General features: G+C 39.2%; 1 protein-coding gene across 1 annotated transcript in view; it reads left to right on the forward strand.

Annotated features, from left to right (window-relative positions):
- The window catches only part of cacng3b (calcium channel, voltage-dependent, gamma subunit 3b), a 102,582-nt gene that overhangs the window by 77,536 nt on the left and 4,038 nt on the right, over positions 1–21,008 (forward strand). The window contains exons 2-3 of the mRNA XM_061905887.1: positions 7,363–7,446; positions 14,979–15,119. Coding sequence (XP_061761871.1) covers positions 7,363–7,446; positions 14,979–15,119 — 225 coding nt within the window. The remainder of the gene's footprint in view (positions 1–7,362; positions 7,447–14,978; positions 15,120–21,008) is intronic.

Raw genomic sequence — 21,008 nt, forward strand, 5'->3', positions numbered from 1 at the left:
TGGACTGAAAAAGTTACATACCGTGAGTTCTCTTGAGCCATGGATCCAACATGCTTTCGCTTCAGGTGCTCCCGAAGCGATGTAGTACTTTCGTGCCACGGGAGGTCGACGCTGCACATTTTGCAGGAAACGGTCTTCTTTGCGGTGTTTAAAGTAAAGTATTCCCACACTTTTGACGACATAGGTTGTACACTTTTCTCTAATGCAGCATTAACCTCCAGATGTTTCTGCGTCCAACTATCGGTACTGTTTTCCGCCATTTTTCCAATGTTTCCAAGCAAATGAGACTGGGTGGTCACGTGAGCTGCACATCATTGGCTGGCTCACTGCCACCTCAAGAGATGTAGCCCCAGAGCCACTCACCGCTGTTTTGTACTGTTTTTGTACTTATTTTGATTATTGTTTCTCAGCTGTTTGTAAATGTTGCGGTTTATAAATAAAGGTTTAGGGGGCGAAAAAAAAAAAGAGCCTCAGCGCATGCGCATTGTGCACATCCAACGAATCGATGACTAAATTAATCGCCAACTATTTTTATAATCGATTTTAATTGATTTAATCGATTAGTTGTTGCATCCCTATGAGCAGCACTCACCAAATTTTAGACAAAATATTTTTTTCCCAGATATTAGCTGCACTGGACTATAGGTCGCAGATATATATGCTGTGAAATGAGTTATTTACACTGAAATATTCTGTAAATGTTTATTTACATTCCCTAATTTTCACGGTGCCTGTAACACGGCAGCAAAACGGCTGATCAAGTAAAACAGAAGTCATTGTCATGGACCCATTTGCTGTGGAAGATAGCTCTCCAATTAGCTAAACAGACTCAAGAACTCCACGGCGACGTTTTTGGGAATTTTACTGAGGAATTTGTGGAACCAAAACAATACAAAAAAAATGCCTATGTAAAAAACCCAAAACCTGTGAAGTTGGCATGTTGTGTAAATGATAAATGAAAACAGAATACAATGATATGCAAATCGTTTTCAACATATACTCAATTGAATAGACTGCAAATACAAGATATTTAATGTTCATACTGGAACACTTTGTTTTTGTTGCAAATATTAGCTCATTTTGAATTTAATGCCTGCAACATGTTTCAAAAAACCTGGCACAAGTTGCAAAAAAGACTGAGAAAGTTGAGGAATGCTCATCAAACACTTATTTCGAACATCCCACAGGTGAAGAGGCTAATTGGGAACAGGTGTGTGCCATGATTAGGTACAAAAGCAGATTCCATGAAATGCTCAGTCATTCATGAACAAGGATGGGGCGAGGGTCACCACTTTGTGAACAAATGCGTGAGCAAATTGTTGAACCGTTTAAGAACAACATTTCTCAACGAGCTATTGCAAGGAATTTAGGGATTTCCCAATCTACGGTCCGTAATCTCATAAAAAGATTCAGAGAATCTGTTAAAATCACTGCATGTAAGCGATGATATTACGGACCTTCTATCCCTCAGGCCAGGGGTAGGGAACCTATGGCTCTAGAGCCAGATGTGGCTCTTTTGATGACTGCACCTGGTTCTCAGATAAATCTTAGCTGACATTGTTTAACACGATAAGTAATGAATAATTCTGCTGGTAGTCACAGTGTCAAAAATAACGTTCAAAATATAAAACATTCTCATGCTTTTTAATCCATCCATCTGGTTTCTACCGCACCTGTTCAAGAAGTCGCATTAATGGTAAGAAGTATTTTATTTATTGTTGGTTCGCTTCAGAATAACAGTGTTATTAAAAAGAATAAGAGACTTATTTTATTATACTCTAAAAATGTTGGTTTTACTTAAAAATGCACTCATTTAGTTGTGTTCAGTCTTAAAAAAATATTATATGGTTCTCACGGAAGTACTTTTTAAAATATTTGGCTTGTATGGCTCTCTCAGCCAAAAAGGTTCCCGACCCCTGCCTCAGGCGGTACTGCATCAAAAAGCGACATCAGTGTGTAAAGGATATCATCACATGGCTTCAGGAACACTTCAGAAAACCACTCTCAGTAACTACAGCTCATTGTTACATCAGTAAGTGCAAGTTAACAGCTAGCAGCTAACAAAGTTGGCTAAAGTAAGGCCTACTTCACTAGTAGTAGTACTGAAATTCTGTATCTGTACATTACTGGAAGAGCTTTTTTTCCTCCTAATTCCACTTTTTTTTGTTAGATATTTTGTATGTTGCGAGACGTCGTCGTCACATCAACACTTGTAAAAGCTGAGTGACTGACAAAACTATCTAGTAGATACAACCATGGCACCACTACAACAGACCTGAAACAGTAAATAATACTTATTACTTACCCATCCATTTAATCCACTTCATAAGTGGTTCTCAACCTTTTTTCAGTGATGTACCCCCTGTGAACATTTTTTTAATTCAAGTACCCCCTAATCAGAGCAAAGCATTTTTGGTTGGAAAAAAGAGATAAAGAAGTGAAATACAGCACTATGTCATCAGTTTCTGATTTATTAAACTGTATAACAGTGCAAAATATTGCTAATTTTTAGTGGTCTTTCTTGAACTATTTGGAAAAAAAGACATACAAATAACTAAAAACTTGTTGAAAAATAAACAAGTGATTCAATTATAAATACATATTACTACACATAGAAGTAATCATCAAATTAAAGTGCCCTCTTTGGGGATTGTAATAGAGATCCATCTGGATTCATGAACTTAATTCTAAACATTTCTTCACTAAAAAAAAAAAACTTTAACATCAATATTTATGGAACATGTCCACAAAAAATCTAGCCTTCAACACTGAATATTGCATTGTTGCATTTCTTTTCACAGTTTATGAACTTACATTTTTATTTTGTTGAAGTATTATTCAATTAATATATTTATAAAGGATTTTTGAATTGTTGCTATTCTTAGAATATTTTTTAAAAATCTCACGTACCCCTTGGCATACCTTCAAGTACCCCTAAGGATACGCATACCCCATTTGAGAACCACTGCACTATATGAACCTCCCTCTGATGGGCTGCCAGTGTCTGACCATGTCTGTGACCCAGACCGCTCTGGCTGCAGTGCCCTCTGCTGGTTGTTCAGGGGAGTGTGTAACTCCACGTGTATTTGTGCATCTGGTTTGTGGTAGGAATGTCTCATTGACACAAAAGCAAAAAAGCGATCCACATGTGTAACTTCAATACCAGTACAAAATCAAGCATATTTATATTCAAATCTCAAAAATATATTTACAAATACATGTTTATTTATTAGGGGTGTAACGGTACACAAAAATTTCGGTTCGGTACGTACCTCGGTTTAGAGGTCACGGTTCGGTTCATTTTCGGTACAGTAAGAAAACAACAAAATATAAATGTTTTGGTTATTTATTTACCAAATTTGTAAACAATGGCTTTATCCTTTTAACATTGGGAACACTATAATAATTCTGCCCACGTTAATCCACATTAAACTGCCTCAAGTTGTAGCTTTGATTAAATAAAATGAAAAAAACTTTCTTCTACATCTAAAAAGTGCAACATTAAACAGTTTCCATTGAAACTGTTTAATGTCAACTCATCATGCTTAATTTATTACAGCATTTGGGAAGCCTGTAGTTGACTTTTAGTATGTAAATGTTGTATTTTTATCATCATGTGATAGCAGGGACCCTGCTATTCAAAACTAGGCTGCTACATTACTAATAATTAATGTAACTATAGCTGACAAAATAGTACAATTGCAATAGGAGAGACTATTCATCCCTAAACACATTGGAGTTCAATGAAATAACAGACAGACAGGGCTTTGCTGACCCTAAAACTCCCACACGCACGCACACACACACGCTCACACACACGCACGCAGACACACTCACACACAGCAAAAAAAGTCTGAATACGCACTGCTGATTGGCTGTTACATCGCTCTGAATACGCACTGCTGATTGGCTTTGTATGTAACCAATCAGATGGTAGGGTGGGCGGGACAATGCTTGCTGCTGAGACAGAGCTACAGAGGCAGAAAGCGCAGCTTGTGAAGACTTCTGCTTCCAAACTCGTTCGGTAAGCCCGCGCGCCAAACCAAAACCCCCGTACCGAAACGGTTCAATACAAATACACGTACCGTTACACCCCTATTATTTATCCAAATTATTGATTTATTTGTATGTCACATTTTTATATTCAAAAATGTTATTTATACATATTTTCAAATCTCATAAATATATTTACAAATCCGCATTTATTTATACACATTATTTATTTATTTGTATATCACATTTGTATTTGTATATTTATCAATATATGCATCTGTATTAATATAATATTGATATATACAAGTTGATGTGAGACAATTCTACTTCCATATTGAACAACTTAAGCTGTACATCAAGCAAGAATTGAAAAAGAATTCTGCCTGAAAAGCTTAAAAAATTTATGTTTACTAGGGGTGTAACGGTACGTGTATTTGTATTGAACCATTTCGGTACGGGGGTTTCGGTTCGGTTCGCAGGTGAACCAAACGACACGGACATATTATGTAGCACACTGCACGTTGTGTAAACAATGCACACCGAGGCACCATAAATTAATTTACGTGGACCCCAACTTAAACAAGTTGAAAAACGTATTTGGGTGTTACCATTTAATGGTCAATTGTACGGAATATGTACTGTACTGTGCAATCTACTAATAAAAGTTTCAATCAATCAAAAAAACAACACACGGCATGCTAGCAACGACTGGGCTATGATAGACTGACCACACCTCTTTTCACGGGATACAGTATGTCCTCTTTTGTGGAGCTGTCCAGGTGGAGTTTCTTAAATGCCTCCTATGTCCGGCAATTTAAGTTATGGTTGTATGTATTTTCAATGTACGTACAGGGTTTAGAAGGGGTTAAAAAAAAAGAGAAAGTGGTGCACACAGCGTTAACATTCGTGAGGGAGGGGCAGAGAAAGAAGAAAGAGAGAGCGAGAGAGCTATGATGAACGCGCATGCGTCATCAGGCTCTGCTTTTTATCCATTGATTAATCAGATTTTATTTTTTATTATCTATAGCAGGGGTGTCAAAAGTGTGCCCCGGAGGCCATTTGCGGCACACAGCTAATGTTTTAAAGGCCCACGGCACATTCTAAAAAAACTATTAAAATAAACAAAAACATAAACAAAAGTGAAATAAAAAATCTTAAAGGCTAAATGTAATTTAGAAAAACTTGCAACGTTTACTAATAAAAAAAAGCTGTTTTTTTTTTCAAACTGTCATTGTTTAAAACACAATATTGAATCAAAATCAATGTTATTATGAATTATTGACCTATCCAAGTTTCCGATTACTTCACATCAAATATTCCACTAAGAAAATTATTTTTGGTGGAAGATTTAGCAAATTTGTTAAAAAAGTAATCAAAAAATGTATATTTTGTTCTTTTCTTACTGTACCGAAAATGAACCGAACCGTGACCTCTGAACCGAGGTACGTACCGAACTGAAATGTTTGTGTACCGTTACACCCCTAATGTTTACTGAGTGTTTTTAAAATGTAAGGCCATGTAACACAGTGGTAAAAATGCCCCTGTGCAAACTTTTTTGCAATATGTAGCTGCCAGTAAATTCTAAGTTAATGATTATTTAAAAAAACAAAAAAACCTTTCTCAGTTGGAACATTAAATATCTTGTCTTTGCAGTCTATTCAATTGAATATGAGTTGAAAAGGATTTCAAAATCATTGTAGTCTGTTTTAATTTACCATATACACAACGTGCCAACTGCACTGGTTTTGGGTTTTGTTTATAAACGAATGAATGCATGGCTGAGTACTGAGGAGACATGTGAGTAAACACTATCAGAGGAGCCATCTGCACCAGGAGGTCATCAGACCACAGCCACCAAGACGCTGACACAAAGCGCCCCCACATAACCCCTGAAGCAGATGGCTCCCTCTGAGGAACGCTGAAAATTAAAAATAATAAAAGCTGTAAAATACTTCAAACCATGAGTAGACATAAAAGATATAATATAAGTAAAACATCTCAAGATTAAAAAAAAAGAAAAACAGTAAATAAAAAAAAAAGGATAAATAAATAAAATATTGTATAACTAATAAGATAAAAAGTAAAATACACATTACTTTAATAAAATAATTAATATTAGGTAAAAGCCAAACAAAAGAGGTGGGTCTTAATCCTGCTCTTAAAAACATGAACATTCTCCACAACCAGGTCCTCCGACAAGCTATCCCATAGACGGGGGTTATAACGGTTGAAAGATGCCATCTTGTGACTTTAGAATAATTAGGAGATGAGTGTCGGGGGATCTCAAGGCTTGTGAAGGTTTGTAGGCGTAAAAGCAAATCTGAAAGATAAGAAGGCCTAATACCATAAAAAACATTTATAAACCTTAAGAATAACCTTAAAATGTCATTTCACGGGAAGCTAATACAGAGATTTTAAAACTGGTGTAATGGAAGCCCGCCTTCCGGTTTTCTTTAGGACACGTGCCGCTGAATCTTCGAGTAGTTGTAAAGGTGCAATAACCTTTTTAGGAAGAGCAGTGCTTTACAAAAATCTATACAACTTCTAATAAAAGCAGTTTATTACGAGTATTTTGTGTTTTTGGTCCAATATGGTTCTATCAACATTTTGGGTTGCCGACCCCTGGGTTATAAAATTAAACCTTGATTGATATTTTCTCTCTGATACTAAATTTTCATTTCCATTTCTGTTATCTGCGTCAGGTCCAGTGTTTTATAATCAATGGTGTACTTTCTTAATGTGTTAGATAGCAATGGTTGTGTTGCAGTGATTATTGATAAATTTAAGGTACTTACGGTTCGACCAGAGTAATAATGGTAAATGGGTTATACAAACCCCACTTCATGATGCACCACAAATTTTCGATGGGAGACAGGTCTGGACTTCCGGCGGGCCAGGAAAGTACTTGCACTCTTTTTTTACAAAGCCACGCATTCCTCAACTTTATGTATCTATTGCCACCTTTCCCAACTTCTTTGTCAAGTGTTGCTGGCATCAAATTATAAGTTTAATGATTATTTGCAGCAAAAAAAAATGTTTATCAGTTTGATAAACTTTGTCTTTGTAGCATATTAAGCTGAATATGGGTTGAAAATGATTTGCAAATCATTGTATTCCGTTTATATTTACATCTAACACAATTTCCCAACTCATATGGAAATGGGGTTTGTACTTGTATAGCACTTTTCTACCTTTTTAGTAAGGAACTCAAATCGCTTTGACACTATTTCAATGTTTTGGTTTCACATCCTTATTTGGGGATTTGTCATATGCATGACTTTCTAGGAATGGATGTGGTTGAACACGTGCAAATCGATGGCTGTGTTTGACATACATTTAATGGCAAGTTCTCCTGTTCTCCCTCTGCAGGAACCTTCCGAGGTGTGTGTAAGAAGATCGATCACTTTCCAGAGGACGCTGACTACGAGGCGGATGCTGCTGAATACCTCCTGCGTACGTTTCCTGATGAACACACAAATCACATTGCACCGTTGTAGTTCATATTAATGCTCAGCTGGCATTTAGCTACAGCAGTTCTTCTCAAATGGGGGGGAGCGTTTGACCCCAGGGAACCATGCTTTATCAGTATCAGAATGCTTCAAACCCCACTGTGCTCGACAAAATGTGCTCATTGTAGACAATATTCCTGGCTTCCTCATTTAAAAAAAAAAAAAAAAAATCGGCACAAATTGTTTTATTCATTTTTATTTTGTATGTTAAAGTGGTTTATACAGTCGCGGTCAAAAGTTTACATCCACTTGTAAAGAACATAATGTCATGGCTGTCTTGAGTTTCCAATAATATTGTGGCCAAACAGCAAACTTTTTGTTTCATCTGACCACAGAACTTTCCTTCAGAAGGTGATGAAACAAAAATTGATCTGTTTGGCCACAATGCACAGCAATATGTTGGGAGGAGAAAAGGTGAGGCCTTTAATCACAGGAACACCGTACCTACCGTCAAGCATGATGATGGTAATATTATGCTCTGGGCCTGGTTTGCTGCCAACGGGAGAGTAAATGGGACAATAAAAAAGGAGGATTACCTCCAAATTCTTCAGGACAAACTAAAATCATCAGCCCGGAGGTTGGGTTTTAGGCACAGTTGGGTGTTCCAACAGGACAATGACCCCAAACACTCATCAAAAGTGGTAAAGGAATGGCTAAATCAGACTACAATTGAGGTTTTAGAATGGCATGCCCAAAGTCCTGACTTAAACGTGTGGACAATGCTGAAGAAACAAGACCATGTCAGAAAACCAACAAATTTAGCTGAACTGCACCAATTTTGTCAAGAGGAATGGTCAAAAATTCAACCGGAAGCTTGCCAGAAGCTTGTGGATGGCTACCAAAAGCGTCTTATTGCAGATGAAACTTGTCAAGGGACATGTAACCAAATATTAACATTGCTGTATAAATACTTTTGACCCAGCATATTTGGTCACATTTTCAGTAGAACCATAATAAATGTATAAAAGAACCAAACTTGATGAATGTTTTTGTGACCAACAAGTATGTGCTCCAATCACTCTATCACAAAAAAATAAGAGTTGTAGAAATTATTGGAAACTCAAGACAGCCATGACATTATGTTCTTTATAAGTGTATATTGTGCTTTATTTGTTAATTTTATTTTATTTCTCAGTATTAAATGGCCAATCAAAAGGTTTATTGTATAATTAAAGGGGAACATTATCACAATTTCAAAAGGGTTAAAAACAATAAAAAACAGTTCCAGGTGGCTTGTTTTATTTTTTGAAGTTTTTTTCAAAATTTTAAACCTCCCGGAATATCCCTAAAAAAAAGCTTTAAAGTTCTTGATTTTCACTATTTGAGATCTGACTGTTCATTTCCCTGTGACGTCATACAGTGCTGCCAATACAAACAACATGGCGGTTACCACAGCAAGATATAGCGACATTAGCTCGGATTCAGACTCGGATTTCAGCGGCTTAAGCGGTTCAACAGATTACGCATGTATTGAAACAGATGGTCGGAGTATGGAGGCAGATAGTGAAAACGAAACTTGAAGAAGAAACTGAAGCTATTGAGCGAATAGCTATTGACGCTATTAGGCCATAGCATGGGTGTACCTAATGAAGTGGGCTATAGCATGGCTGCCTTATTAGCATCGCCGGTAAAATGTGCGGTCCAAACGATCAGGACTTTCGCATCTTGTGACACTGGAGCAACTTAAATCTGTCGATTGGTAAGTGTTTGTTTTGCATTAAATGTGGGTATATAGTTTCAAATGTAAATACAGCTAGCGTACATAGCATTTATTAGCATAGCATGTTAGCATCGATTAGCTGGCAGTCATGCTGTGACCAAATATGTTTGATTAGCACATAAGTCAACAACATCAACAAAACTCACCTTTGTGATTTCTTTGACTTAATCGTTGCAAATGCATCTGCAGGTTATCCATACATCTCTGTGCCATGTCTGTCTTAGCATCGCCGGTAAAATGTGCAGACACTCTGACACACTCAATGGGGTCTTGCGGCAGATTTCTTGCCAGTGGTGCAACTTGAATCCCTCCCTGTTAGTGTTTTTACACCCTCCGACAACACACCGACGAGGCATGATGTCTCCAAGGTTCCAAAAAATAGTAGAAAAAAACGGAAAATAACAGAGCTGAGACCCTGTGTTTGTAATGTGAAAATGAAAATGGCGGGTGTGTTACCTCGGTGACGTCACGTTCTAACGTCATCGCTACAAGACCGATAAACAGAAAGGCGTTTAATTCGCCAAAATTCACCCATTTAGAGTTCGGAAATCGGTTACTAAAAACAATGTTAATACATGATTTTGTTGTATGTTGATCTACATATACATATATGTTTTCTTTCATGTTAATAACGATACAATGTCAAGCAGAGGTGTACTTGCAACAGTTTTTTTAGGCAAATTATACTGTTTCTAATCATTACGAAATGTTTTTTTCGTCTGACGTCGATATTGGCCTGGTAAAGGAAAAAAAAAGTTTATGATGATATTGGCTAGGATGTAAAATTTCTGATACCATGTGTGATACAAGCAGTCCTGCGGGATGTTTACATGTGTGTGATATCATGCGTGATACAAGCAGTTAGGGCTGGGCGATATATCGATATACGCGATATATCGCGGGTTTGTCTCCGTGCGATATAGAAAATGGCTATATTGTAATATTTGCGTATACGTTCTCACGCAGTTGCTTTTAGCTGCGGACATTACATTACTGGCTCTTCCCAATACTTCTTGTGTCTCCTTCTCACACACAGCAAGCGCACAAACTTAAACACGTCACATACTGTCACGTCATACGTCACATACGTATACGCCCTCATGGAGCAGAGAGGTAGCAGCGTGGCTTATGTTAGCTGTGATGCTAGCAGAGTGTTGCAACCGGTAATACGAAAGAAAGAAGGTGCAAATCTGGTAACAAATGAAGGAAGAATTAATTCCCAAGAATAACAGCACCCCCGTGCTGTTATTCCATCGTCTGGCGGTGGTTCGGCTTCAAACGGGAATATGTCGAATAGACAATTTTAATTTGTCAAGTGTGGGACACAAGTGTTGCTACCAAAATTAGCATTACTGCTAATATGTAGCATCATTTGAAAAGTCACCTGCTAATAACTGTTTAATAAATACAGTTTTGGTCAATTGACTTGGTTGTGAAAGTTTAAAATGAGCATATATTAATGCAGTATGAACTACAATGTTTTAATGTAGACATATAAAATCATCATACTGCTGTGATTATATGCATCAAGTGTTCATTCAAGGCTAAGGCAAAATACCGAGATATATATCGTATATCGCGATATGGCCTAAAAATACCGACATATTAAAAAAAGGCCATATCGCCCAGCCCTGCAAGCAGTCCTACTTTATGTTTCCAAACGGTGTCTGTAACACGGCAGTAAAATGGCTGATCAAACAAAACAGAAGTCATCATCATGGACCCACTAGCTGCGGAAGCCAGCGGTCCAATCAGCTAAACCGACTCCATAACGTTACGGTGACGTTTTGGTGAATTTACTGAGGATTTAGCGAAACTGAAACAATACAAAAAGAATGCCATTGTAAGTTAACAATACTACCACATACACTCGTAAACTTGTTAGCATATCAGCTAATGCTAGCAACGCTAGCTTGATTACATTACGATAGCATGCATAAATTTGCATGAAAGCACTCCTGCAAACATTACACATGGACATGTTAGTAAGTAAGAATTGTTTTAGTTAAATTGTAAAACTTACAAACGTTGCTTGGAGTGACAAGTGAAGAATCCCTACAAGTAGAATTGCTATGGATGGCTGAAAGACAAGCAGGGTTTAAAAAAAAAAAAGTACTATACCCGTAAATGGAAGGACTACAGCCGTGAGCAAATTCTTCCATTAGTTGGCACCATAGCACAAACAACAAAACACTTTCTCGGCGTATCTGCTTGTCTGTTTAAAAAAAAATAATTTTTAGAATGGCTTTTATCATAGAAAAATCAACAAATTAGCCGCACCGTCTTATGAGCCGCTGGGTTCAAAGCGTAAGAAAAAAGTAGTGGCTTATAGTTTGGAATTTAAGGTACAATACTCACAGTATAAACCCTTTCTGGGGCGCAATAAAAACCAACACAACATACCATAAACTATACACAGCTGCCATTGAACGTCTTGGACTTGCAACTGTAATTACAAGTTAGTGTCATACTTGCAAATAAAAACATAATTTTACAGTAGAAACAAATATTATTTATTAAAGCCCTACTGAAATGAGATTTTCTTATTCAAACGGGATAGCAGGTCCATTCTATGTGTCATACTTGATCATTTCGCGATATCGCCATATTTTTGCTGAAAGGATTTAGTAGAGAACATCGACAATAAAGTTAGCAACTTTTGGTCGCTAATAAAAAAGCCTTGCCTTTACCGGAAGTAGCAGACGATGTGCGCGTGACGTCACGGGTTGTGGAGCTCCTCACATCCTCACATTGTTTATAATCATAGCCACTAGCAGCTAGAGCTATTTGGACCAAGAAAGCGACAATTTCCCCATTAATTTGAGCGAGGATGAAAGATTTGTGGATGAGGAAATTTAGAGTGAAGGACTAGAAAAAAAAAGTTTAGAAAAAAAGGCGATTGAAGTGGGAGCGATTCAGATATTATTAGACACATTTACTAGTATAATTCTGGAAAATCCCTTATCTGCCTATTGTGTTGCTAGTGTTTTAGTGAGATTAAATAGTACCTGAAACTCGGAGGGGTGTGGCCACGGGTGTGTTGACGCCAGAGTCTCGAAGGGAAATCACAATGCTGCAGCAGGACGGAAGCTCCGCTGATGTCTCCGGTAAGAGGCGACTTATTACCACAATTTTCTCACCGAAACCTGCCGATTGACATGTAGTAAGGATCCATGTTCGCTTGACCGCTCTGATCCATAGTAAAGCTTCATCTTCGGGAATTTAAAAAAAGCTGTGTTTGTGTGGCTAAAGGCTAAAAGTTTCCCACCTCCATCTTTCTACTTTGACTTCTCCATTATTAATTGAACACATTGCAAAAGATTCAGCAACACAGATGTCCAGAATACTGTGTAATTATGCGATTAAAGCAGACTACTTATAGCTTGGATCGGGCTGGAAAATAATGTCCGCTACAACCGGTGACGTCAAACGCACGCGTCATCATACCGCTACGTTTTCAACACGACACTTCGCGGGAAATTTAAAATTGCAATTTAGTAAACTAAAAAGGCCGTATTGGCATGTGTTGCAATGTTAATATTTCATCATTGATATATAAACTATCAGACTGCGTGGTCGGTAGAGGTGGGTTTCAGTAGGCCTTTAACAGAGATTGGTACTGCTGAGTACCGGTATGGATTCCCAGGTACCGGGAATGGTACCGTTTAGGTTGAATTGTGAGCGGAAAAGGCATGAAACAAGCAATTGACTGGATGAACAACATGGCTGCTGGTGAGATGGATGGATCGCTCTGGAGTGAATATTGTATTCTACTTAACTCTTTTCCTGCCAGCTGAAAGATGTTTGGGAAAGACACATTACTCCAGAGCCAGGGTTTTACCCAGCATGCAGCATTCTATCAACAGCTGCAGTTTGTTGGAGAAATGACAAAGTGTTATTTCCACGTCCATCCATGAAAGTTTTAGGACAGTAAATATAAAGGCAGGCGCTGTTTTGACTGTAAAAGGCGAGGAAAGATGGATGGAGACGGATAATAGGAAGAGCAACATAGGGAGGAGTAATGGATTCTTTGCTCCACTGAACACAGAGAGACATTACTCCAGGCAGCCAATAAGAACACCGGCTTACAGCCCGTGCCAGCCAATGGGCAGCCAGGACCTAGTGACCGGGATCTCCTTCAGCCCAGGGCTGTGGGCTACCGGGGCGGACCCTGTGATGTGGAGCCGCTGAACACAATAATCTCCTCAAGCACACTTTTATCTTTACATTCTTTGCTTTTGCGGCTCTGTCCAGTGTGACTGGCGGGCGGCAGAGAGGCGTCAACATGTCGTCATGTGTTATGTGTTCCTCTCCTGCTGCAGCATCGCTATTTAGCATGCACGTGTGTGGACCGGACTGTCCATGCCTAGGTGTGGTCTTCCTCTCTCTGCTGCTGCTTGAAAGGGAAATTGTGCCCATCATTCACAATCCTTATTATTTTTCTTTTTTCATGCATTATAACTCGTAAAATATGGAAAGTAAGAGGAGGCTAACAATGCAGCTAGTGGGAGTACACTATTCCGCCCATAAAGCCCTCTAAAAAACATCCAAAAAGCGGCATTTACATGTCCTGACCTGAATAATAACCGAGTATTAGCGATAGTGTTTTTAGTATTTTAGTGGTGCCGTGATCACAGAAAGCTAACAATCTTATGCTGCTGTATTGATACAGAGCTGCTGCATCGCCTCGGAGATCTAAAAGTTAATTCTCGAGGATAAATCATGCCTCTCACCTGAATAGTAGAAGTTTGTGGACATAAATCCACAAGTTGGTAAACTTTGACATCCAACTTAGACCCGGAGATGACTGGAAAGATACAAAAAAACGCTCGTTTCTGGGACTTTTTTAACCCTTTGTGAAGATTATGATGGAATGTTTATGTAAATGGGAAAATATAAACATCCCATCAGTCTTTATTCCAGTGAAAGCAGACATTGTACAGAAAGTGATTGTTTTATTTAGCACTTAGAAATACTGCTACATGATGCTTATGGTTTCACTAAAGCTATATCTGTTTAGCACGCATCTTCTAAAATGTGTGGATCCTCCTCCTTATATTCAGGCTCAAAAATAGAAGTTTCGGGATCATCGTTTGTTTTAAAGAAGTGTTTGTTGTCTCTCATCAAGTGTGCCATGATTAGTAGTGTTGTTGTTCAAGGATAAAGTGAACGCTGTGATGCGTCTGTGAAATTAATATGCCGCCATATGATTAAAATGAGAAAAATACGTAATATTATCATGTTATATACATACTTATGGCATCTATATTCAACAGCAGTATGTATATAAAATGTTGATGGATGTTTTTTAGAGTGCTTTGTTCCCTCTTACAATAACAATGTTGCTACAGTTTGGTTATTATACAGGTTACAGAACGTAAATGAAGTCTTGATGACACGTTTGAATGCATTTTTATAGGAATTTAGGTGTAAAATTGATGATAGCTGCATTGCTAGCCACCAAGAACTTGACAATTTTTACATGTTAGAATACAAAAAAAACAAAAACCTTTTGTTTTATGTTTGTGAACGATAGGTAAAAAGTGCAGTTCCTCTTTAAGAAAAAAACAACAACCAAGCAGTGCACTGGCTCTCCTGTGACCCTTTCAGCACCTGGCATGTCAATGAGAAGAGTAAAAAAAAAAAATTAAAGACTGTCACCATTCTTGATGCTCTTTCGGCCAGCCATATTTTGTGACTTCACAATGAGCAAATGTTTTAAGCAAAAAAACTTTTTTTTTTTTTTACCCTAACAGGTGCAGTGCGCGCTTCCAGTATCTTCCCCATCATGAGTGTGGGTCTGCTGTTCCTGGGAGGACTGTGTGTGGCCGCCAGCGAGTTTTACCGCAGCAGACACAATGTCATCCTCAGCGCGGGAATCTTCTTCGTCTCGGCAGGTCAGTCTGTATGGCGTATGTGTCCCTAAAGTTTCTCAGCAGGTCAGTCTGTATGGCGTATGTGTCCTTAAAATGTTTCGGCAGGTCAGTCTGTATGGCCTATAGGTTCTAAAAGTGTCTCGGCAGGTCAGTCTGTATGGCGTATGTGTCCTTAAAGTGTCTCGGCAGGTCAGTCTGTATGGCCTATAGGTTCTAAAAGTGTCTCGGCAGGTCAGTCTGTATGGCCTATAGGTTCTAAAAGTGTCTCGGCAGGTCAGTCTGTATGGCGTATGTGTCCTTAAAGTGTCTCGGCAGGTCAGTCTGTATGGCCTATAGGTTCTAAAAGTATCTCGGCAGGTCAGTCTGTATGGCCTATAGGTTCTAAAAGTGTCTCGGCAGGTCAGTCTGTATGGCGTATGTGTCCTTAAAGTGTCTCGGCAGGTCAGTCTGTATGGCCTATAGGTTCTAAAAGTGTCTCGGCAGGTCAGTCTGTATGGCCTATAGGTTCTAAAAGTGTCTCGGCAGGTCAGTCTGTATGGCTTATGTGTCAATAAAGTGTCTCGGCAGGTCAGTCTGTATGGCTTATGTGTCAATAAAGTGTCTCGGCAGGTCAGTCTGTTTGGCTTATGTGTCAATAAAGTGTCTCGGCAGGTCAGTCCGTATGGCGTATGTGTCCCTAAAGTTTTTCTGCAGGTCAGTCTGTATGGCGTATCTGTCCCTAAAGTGTCTCGGCAGGTCAGTCTGTATAGCGTACAGTATGTGTCATTAAAGTTTTTAGACCAAGGACAGCATACTGAAAATCAGAAAACCAGCTGAAAAACCATTCTGATATATACATATATATTTTTCTGTGTCAAAATATGTCTGTATGTGTTTTTTTTTCTTGATCTCAAACCGAGCCCCCACCTCCATCCCTTCTCTCTTAGTTTGGGATTAGCTTTTTTCTCCTTCCCTTAGTCCCCCATGTTTACCTTTTTTACAGGGAGGCACACATTGCGACCCAACAGTCTTCCTTTTCTGTCTACTGTATGTCTGCTCTTACACAGGTTGTATTGAAAACAAATTCCCTTATATTTGTAAGTTCAACGATAATAAAGTTCTGTTGTCATATACACTAGTGGTCAAAAGTATACATACACTTGTACAGAACATCCATCAATCAATCAATCAAAGTTTACTTATATAGCCCTAAATAACAAGTGTCTCAAAGGGCGACAGTAATGTCATGGCTGTCTTAGTTTCCAAAAATTTCTACAACCCTTATGTTTTTTGTGATAGAGTGATTGGAGCCCATACTTGTTTGTCACAAAAAAAAAATCCTGAAGTTTGAGTCTCTTATGAATTTGTTATGGGTCTACTGAAAATGTAACCAAATCTGCTGGGTCAAAAGTATACATAAAACAATATTAATATTTGGTTTCATGTCCCTTGGCAAGTTTCACTGTAATTAGGTGCTTTTGGTAGCCATCCACAAGTTTCAGGTTGAATTGTTGACCACTCCTCTTGACAAAATTAGTGCAATTCAGTTAAATGTGTTGGTTTTCTGACATAGACTTGTTTCTTCAGCACTGTCCACACATTTAAGTCAGGACTTTGGGAAAACCATTCTAAAACCTTCATTCTAGCCCGATTTAGCCATTCCTTTACCACTTTTGACGTGTGTTCTGGGTCATTGTACTGTTGGAACATCCAACTGTGCCCAAGACCCAACCTCCGGGCTGATGATTTTAGGTTGTCCTGAAGAATTTGGAGGTAATCCTCCTTTTTCATTGTCCCATTTACTCTGTGTAAAGCACCAGGTCCATTGGCAAAAAAAACACCCAGAGCATAATACTACCGCCACCATGCTTGACGGTAGGATGGTGTTCCTGGGATTAAAGCCCTCACCTTTTCTTCTCCAAACATATTGCTGGGTATTGTGGCCAAAGAGCGCAATTTTTGTTTCATCTGACATCACATAAGACCTTCTGTCGGAAAGTTCTGTGGTTACACACATATATACATACAGTATTTATACATACATGCAGGGTTTCCCGCAATGCTTTGTCGTTAAGGCGGCTGGCTGCCTTAACAGCAGAGAGCCACAGCCTAAACTAAAGTCTTAACAGCTGCTCCGCTTAGTTCTGCCTCTTGTCAGTACGTCTCTGCAGCAACCAGCATTGTCCCACCCACAGAACCATCTGATTGGTTACACGCGGAGCGGTAACAGCCAATCAGCAGTGCGTATTCAGAGCGCACGTAACAGCCAATCAGCAGTGCGTATTTTGAGCGCATGTAACAACCAATCAGCAGTGCGTATTCAGAGCGCTTGGAGTCAGTGCTCATGGCACAGGCAGAGAGGAGAGAGGGTGGAGTAAGCAAAAGGTGTTTAGCAGGTAAGCATAATGCAGCGGACTCTCCTCAAATTATAATAAACACTTCCAAGTCAACTACTAGTAACATCACTATGAGCCCGTTGACGTTCTAGAAACATAAGCGGGGGCTTAGCTCGCTCGCAGTCCTTGAGGTGAAGGCTGATTAGCTTTTAGCGTAACGTAAGCTCACTGTGCAGTGTGTATATGTGTGTGTTACAGAAAGTAACACACACACATACTTAAGTCATTATTTTGTCATTATTTTGACTTACTAAATTACTAATTCATAATAATGACATACTTACAGGCCTACTGAAATGAGATTTTGTTATTTAAACGGGGATAGCAGGTCCATTCTATGTGTCATACTTGATCATTTTGCGATATTGCCATATTTATGCTGAAAGGATTTAATAGAGAACATCGACGATAAAGTTCGCAACTTTTGGTCGCAAATAAAAAATCCTTGCAGATGATGTGCGCGTGACGTCACGGGTTATAGGGCTCCTCACATCCTCACATTGTTTACAATCGTAGCCACTAGCAGCTAGAGCTATTCGGACCGAGAAATTGACAATTTCCCCAGTAATTTGAGCGAGGATGAAAGATTCGTGGATGAGGACATTTATAGTGAAGGACTAGAAAAAAAAAAATTGTAAAAAAGAAGGCGATTGCAGTGGGAGCGATTCAGATGTTATTAGACACATTTACTAGGATAAATCTGGAAAATCCCTTGTCTGCCTATTGTGTTGCTAGTGTTTTACTGAGACTAAATAGTAACTGAAAGTTGGAGGGGTGTGGCCAAGGGTGTGTTGACACCAGAGTCTCTGAGGGAAGTCACGGCGGCTGTAGCAGGACGGAAGCCTCGCTGATGTCTCCGGTAAGAGGCGACTTATTACCACAATTTTCTCACCGAAAACTGACGGTTGACTTGTAATCGGGATCCATGTTCGCTTGACCGCTTTGATCCATAGTAAAGCTTCATCTTTGGGAATTTTAAACAAGGAAACACCGGCTGTGTTTTTTGTGGCTAAAGGCTAAAAGCTTCCCACCTCCATCTTTCTACTTTGACTTCTCCATTATTAATTGAACAAATTGCAAAATAATTATGTATAATTATGCGATTAAAGCAGACTACTTATAGCTTGGATCGGGCTGGAAAATAATGTCCGCTACAACCGGTGACGTCAAACGCACGCGTCATCATACCGCAATGTTTTCAACACGACCCTTCGCGGGAAATTTAAAATGGCAATTTAGTATACTAAAAAGGCGGGGCTTCACGGTGGAAGAGGGGTTAGTGCGTCTGCCTCACAATACGAAGGTCCTGCAGTCCTGGGTTCAATCCCGGGCTCGGGATCTTTCTGTGTGGAGTTTGCATGTTCTCCCCGTGACTGCGTGGGTTCCCTCCGGGTACCCCAGCTTCCTCCCACTTCCAAAGACATGCACCTGGGGATAGGTTGATTGGCAACACTAAATTGGCCCTAGTGTGTGAATGTGAGTGTGAATGTTGTCTGTCTATCTGTGTTGGCCCTGCGATGAGGTGGCGACTTGTCCAGGGTGTACCCCGCCTTCCGTCCGATTGTAGCTGAGATAGGCGCCAGCGCCCCCCGCGACCCCAAAAGGGAATAAGCGGTAGAAAATGGATGGGGATGGATAAACTAAAAAGGCCGTATTGACATGTGTTGCAATGTTAATATTTCATCATCGATATATAAACTATCAGACTGCGTGGTCGGTAGTAGTGGGTTTCAGTAGGCCTTTAATATCTCAGGTAACTAGGACTGTTGTGTTTTTACTTTACGGGAAAAATATCGAGATATATATCGTACATCGCCATTCAGCAAATAGAGCAGAAAACACAACCAAAAGTTGTAGGCTTCTTCACGCTACGAAGCCGGCCTACTTCAACGCAGTCTGTAGTCTATTTCCCCCCAGGCTGTGGTGGCAGCGATGAGGTAGGAACGTCATGGTGATACACCGATCCTTACACCCACCCATCCACCCCCTTCCCTGGTCCCCTCCTCCTGGAGAGTCACCACCATAACTAACAAAATGTCTGGGGGAAAACACCGATATATATATATATATATATATATATATATATATATAATGGCTGCGAATCTTTGGGTGTCCCACAATTCGATTCAATATCGATGTCACGCTTTGCGGCGCACTTGCTGCGCGGAGTTGCCACTTCGTGGATGCACACACGACCAGTCAGCAGGATTGCAGGTAGGAACAAGTTTTAATATAATAAAACAAAAGAACACTGGTGCAAAAAGGGGAAAAACAAAGCGCGTGCCAATGCACGGAAAGCTAATGCTAAAACGTAGCAGGAAACAGAAAACATTAAACGACGTGCCACACGCACGTGAAGCTAAGGCGGAACTTAGCACAAAATAATCTATGATACCAAATACAAACCGTGACGTGTTGCGGAAAGCAAACAATGGACCGAGGATGAACTAAGGAATCAGGTGGGCTTGAATACACAAATAATTATTAGAAACAGGTGTGTGACAGGAGCCTGTGAGGAGGAACACAATACGTTGCCATGGTGACTAACACAAACAAGGAAGTGCTCAAACAAGGATCGGCAGAGTCCAGAAACAAAACATGAACAAAGACATAAAAAGGGCAAAACCATGAACGATCCGAGTGACGGATCGTGACAATCGATTCTTGGGGTCGAGACTCGATTTTTTCGATTCAACGCGATTCTCGATACAAAAACGATATTTTACCAATTCAAAACGATTCTGTATTCATTCATTACATAGGATTTCAGCAGGATCTACCCCTGTCTACTGACATGCTAGCAAAGTAGGACATTTAAAAAAAAAAAAAAAGCTTTTATAATTGTAAAGGACAATGTTTTATCAACTGATTGCAATAATGTAAATTTGTTTTAAGTATTAAACGAACCAAAAATATGACTTGTTTTATCTTTGTGAAAATATTGGACACAGTGTGTTGTCAAGCTTATGAGATGCGATGCAAATGTAAGCCACTGTGACACTATTGTTCTTTTTTTTTATTTTTTATAAATGTATAAGGATAATGTCAATGAGGGATTTTTAATCACTGCTATGCTGGAATTATAACTAATATTGATACTGTTGGTGATAATATTCATTTTTGTTTCACTACTTTTGGTTTGTTCTGTGTCGTGTTTGTGTCTCCTCTCAATTCTCTGTTTATTGCAGTTCTGAGTGTTGCTGGGTCTGGTTTGGTTTTGGAATTGGATTGCATTGTTAGGGTTTCACACAGATTTTTTTACACAGAATCTTTTTACACCAAAAAATTTTGCGCTGCATTTGAACATTTAAAACAGTATTTTAACAAACTGTAATTTTAGGCACACAAATTTTACAAACATATTTTTATTTAAGGAAATATTATTTGTCAGCTTCATTTGAAGGGGGGAAATATGTTCATACATAACAAATGTAGTATGCAAGCAAAGAGGGCAATTAATCTTTGGCTGCATTTTTCCACACGATGGTACGGACCGAGGGTCACACAGAACGCTCACACCATCCATCCATCTTCT

Source organism: Nerophis ophidion, linkage group LG07 (assembly GCF_033978795.1).
Source record: "Nerophis ophidion isolate RoL-2023_Sa linkage group LG07, RoL_Noph_v1.0, whole genome shotgun sequence".
NCBI lineage: Eukaryota > Metazoa > Chordata > Actinopteri > Syngnathiformes > Syngnathidae > Nerophis > Nerophis ophidion.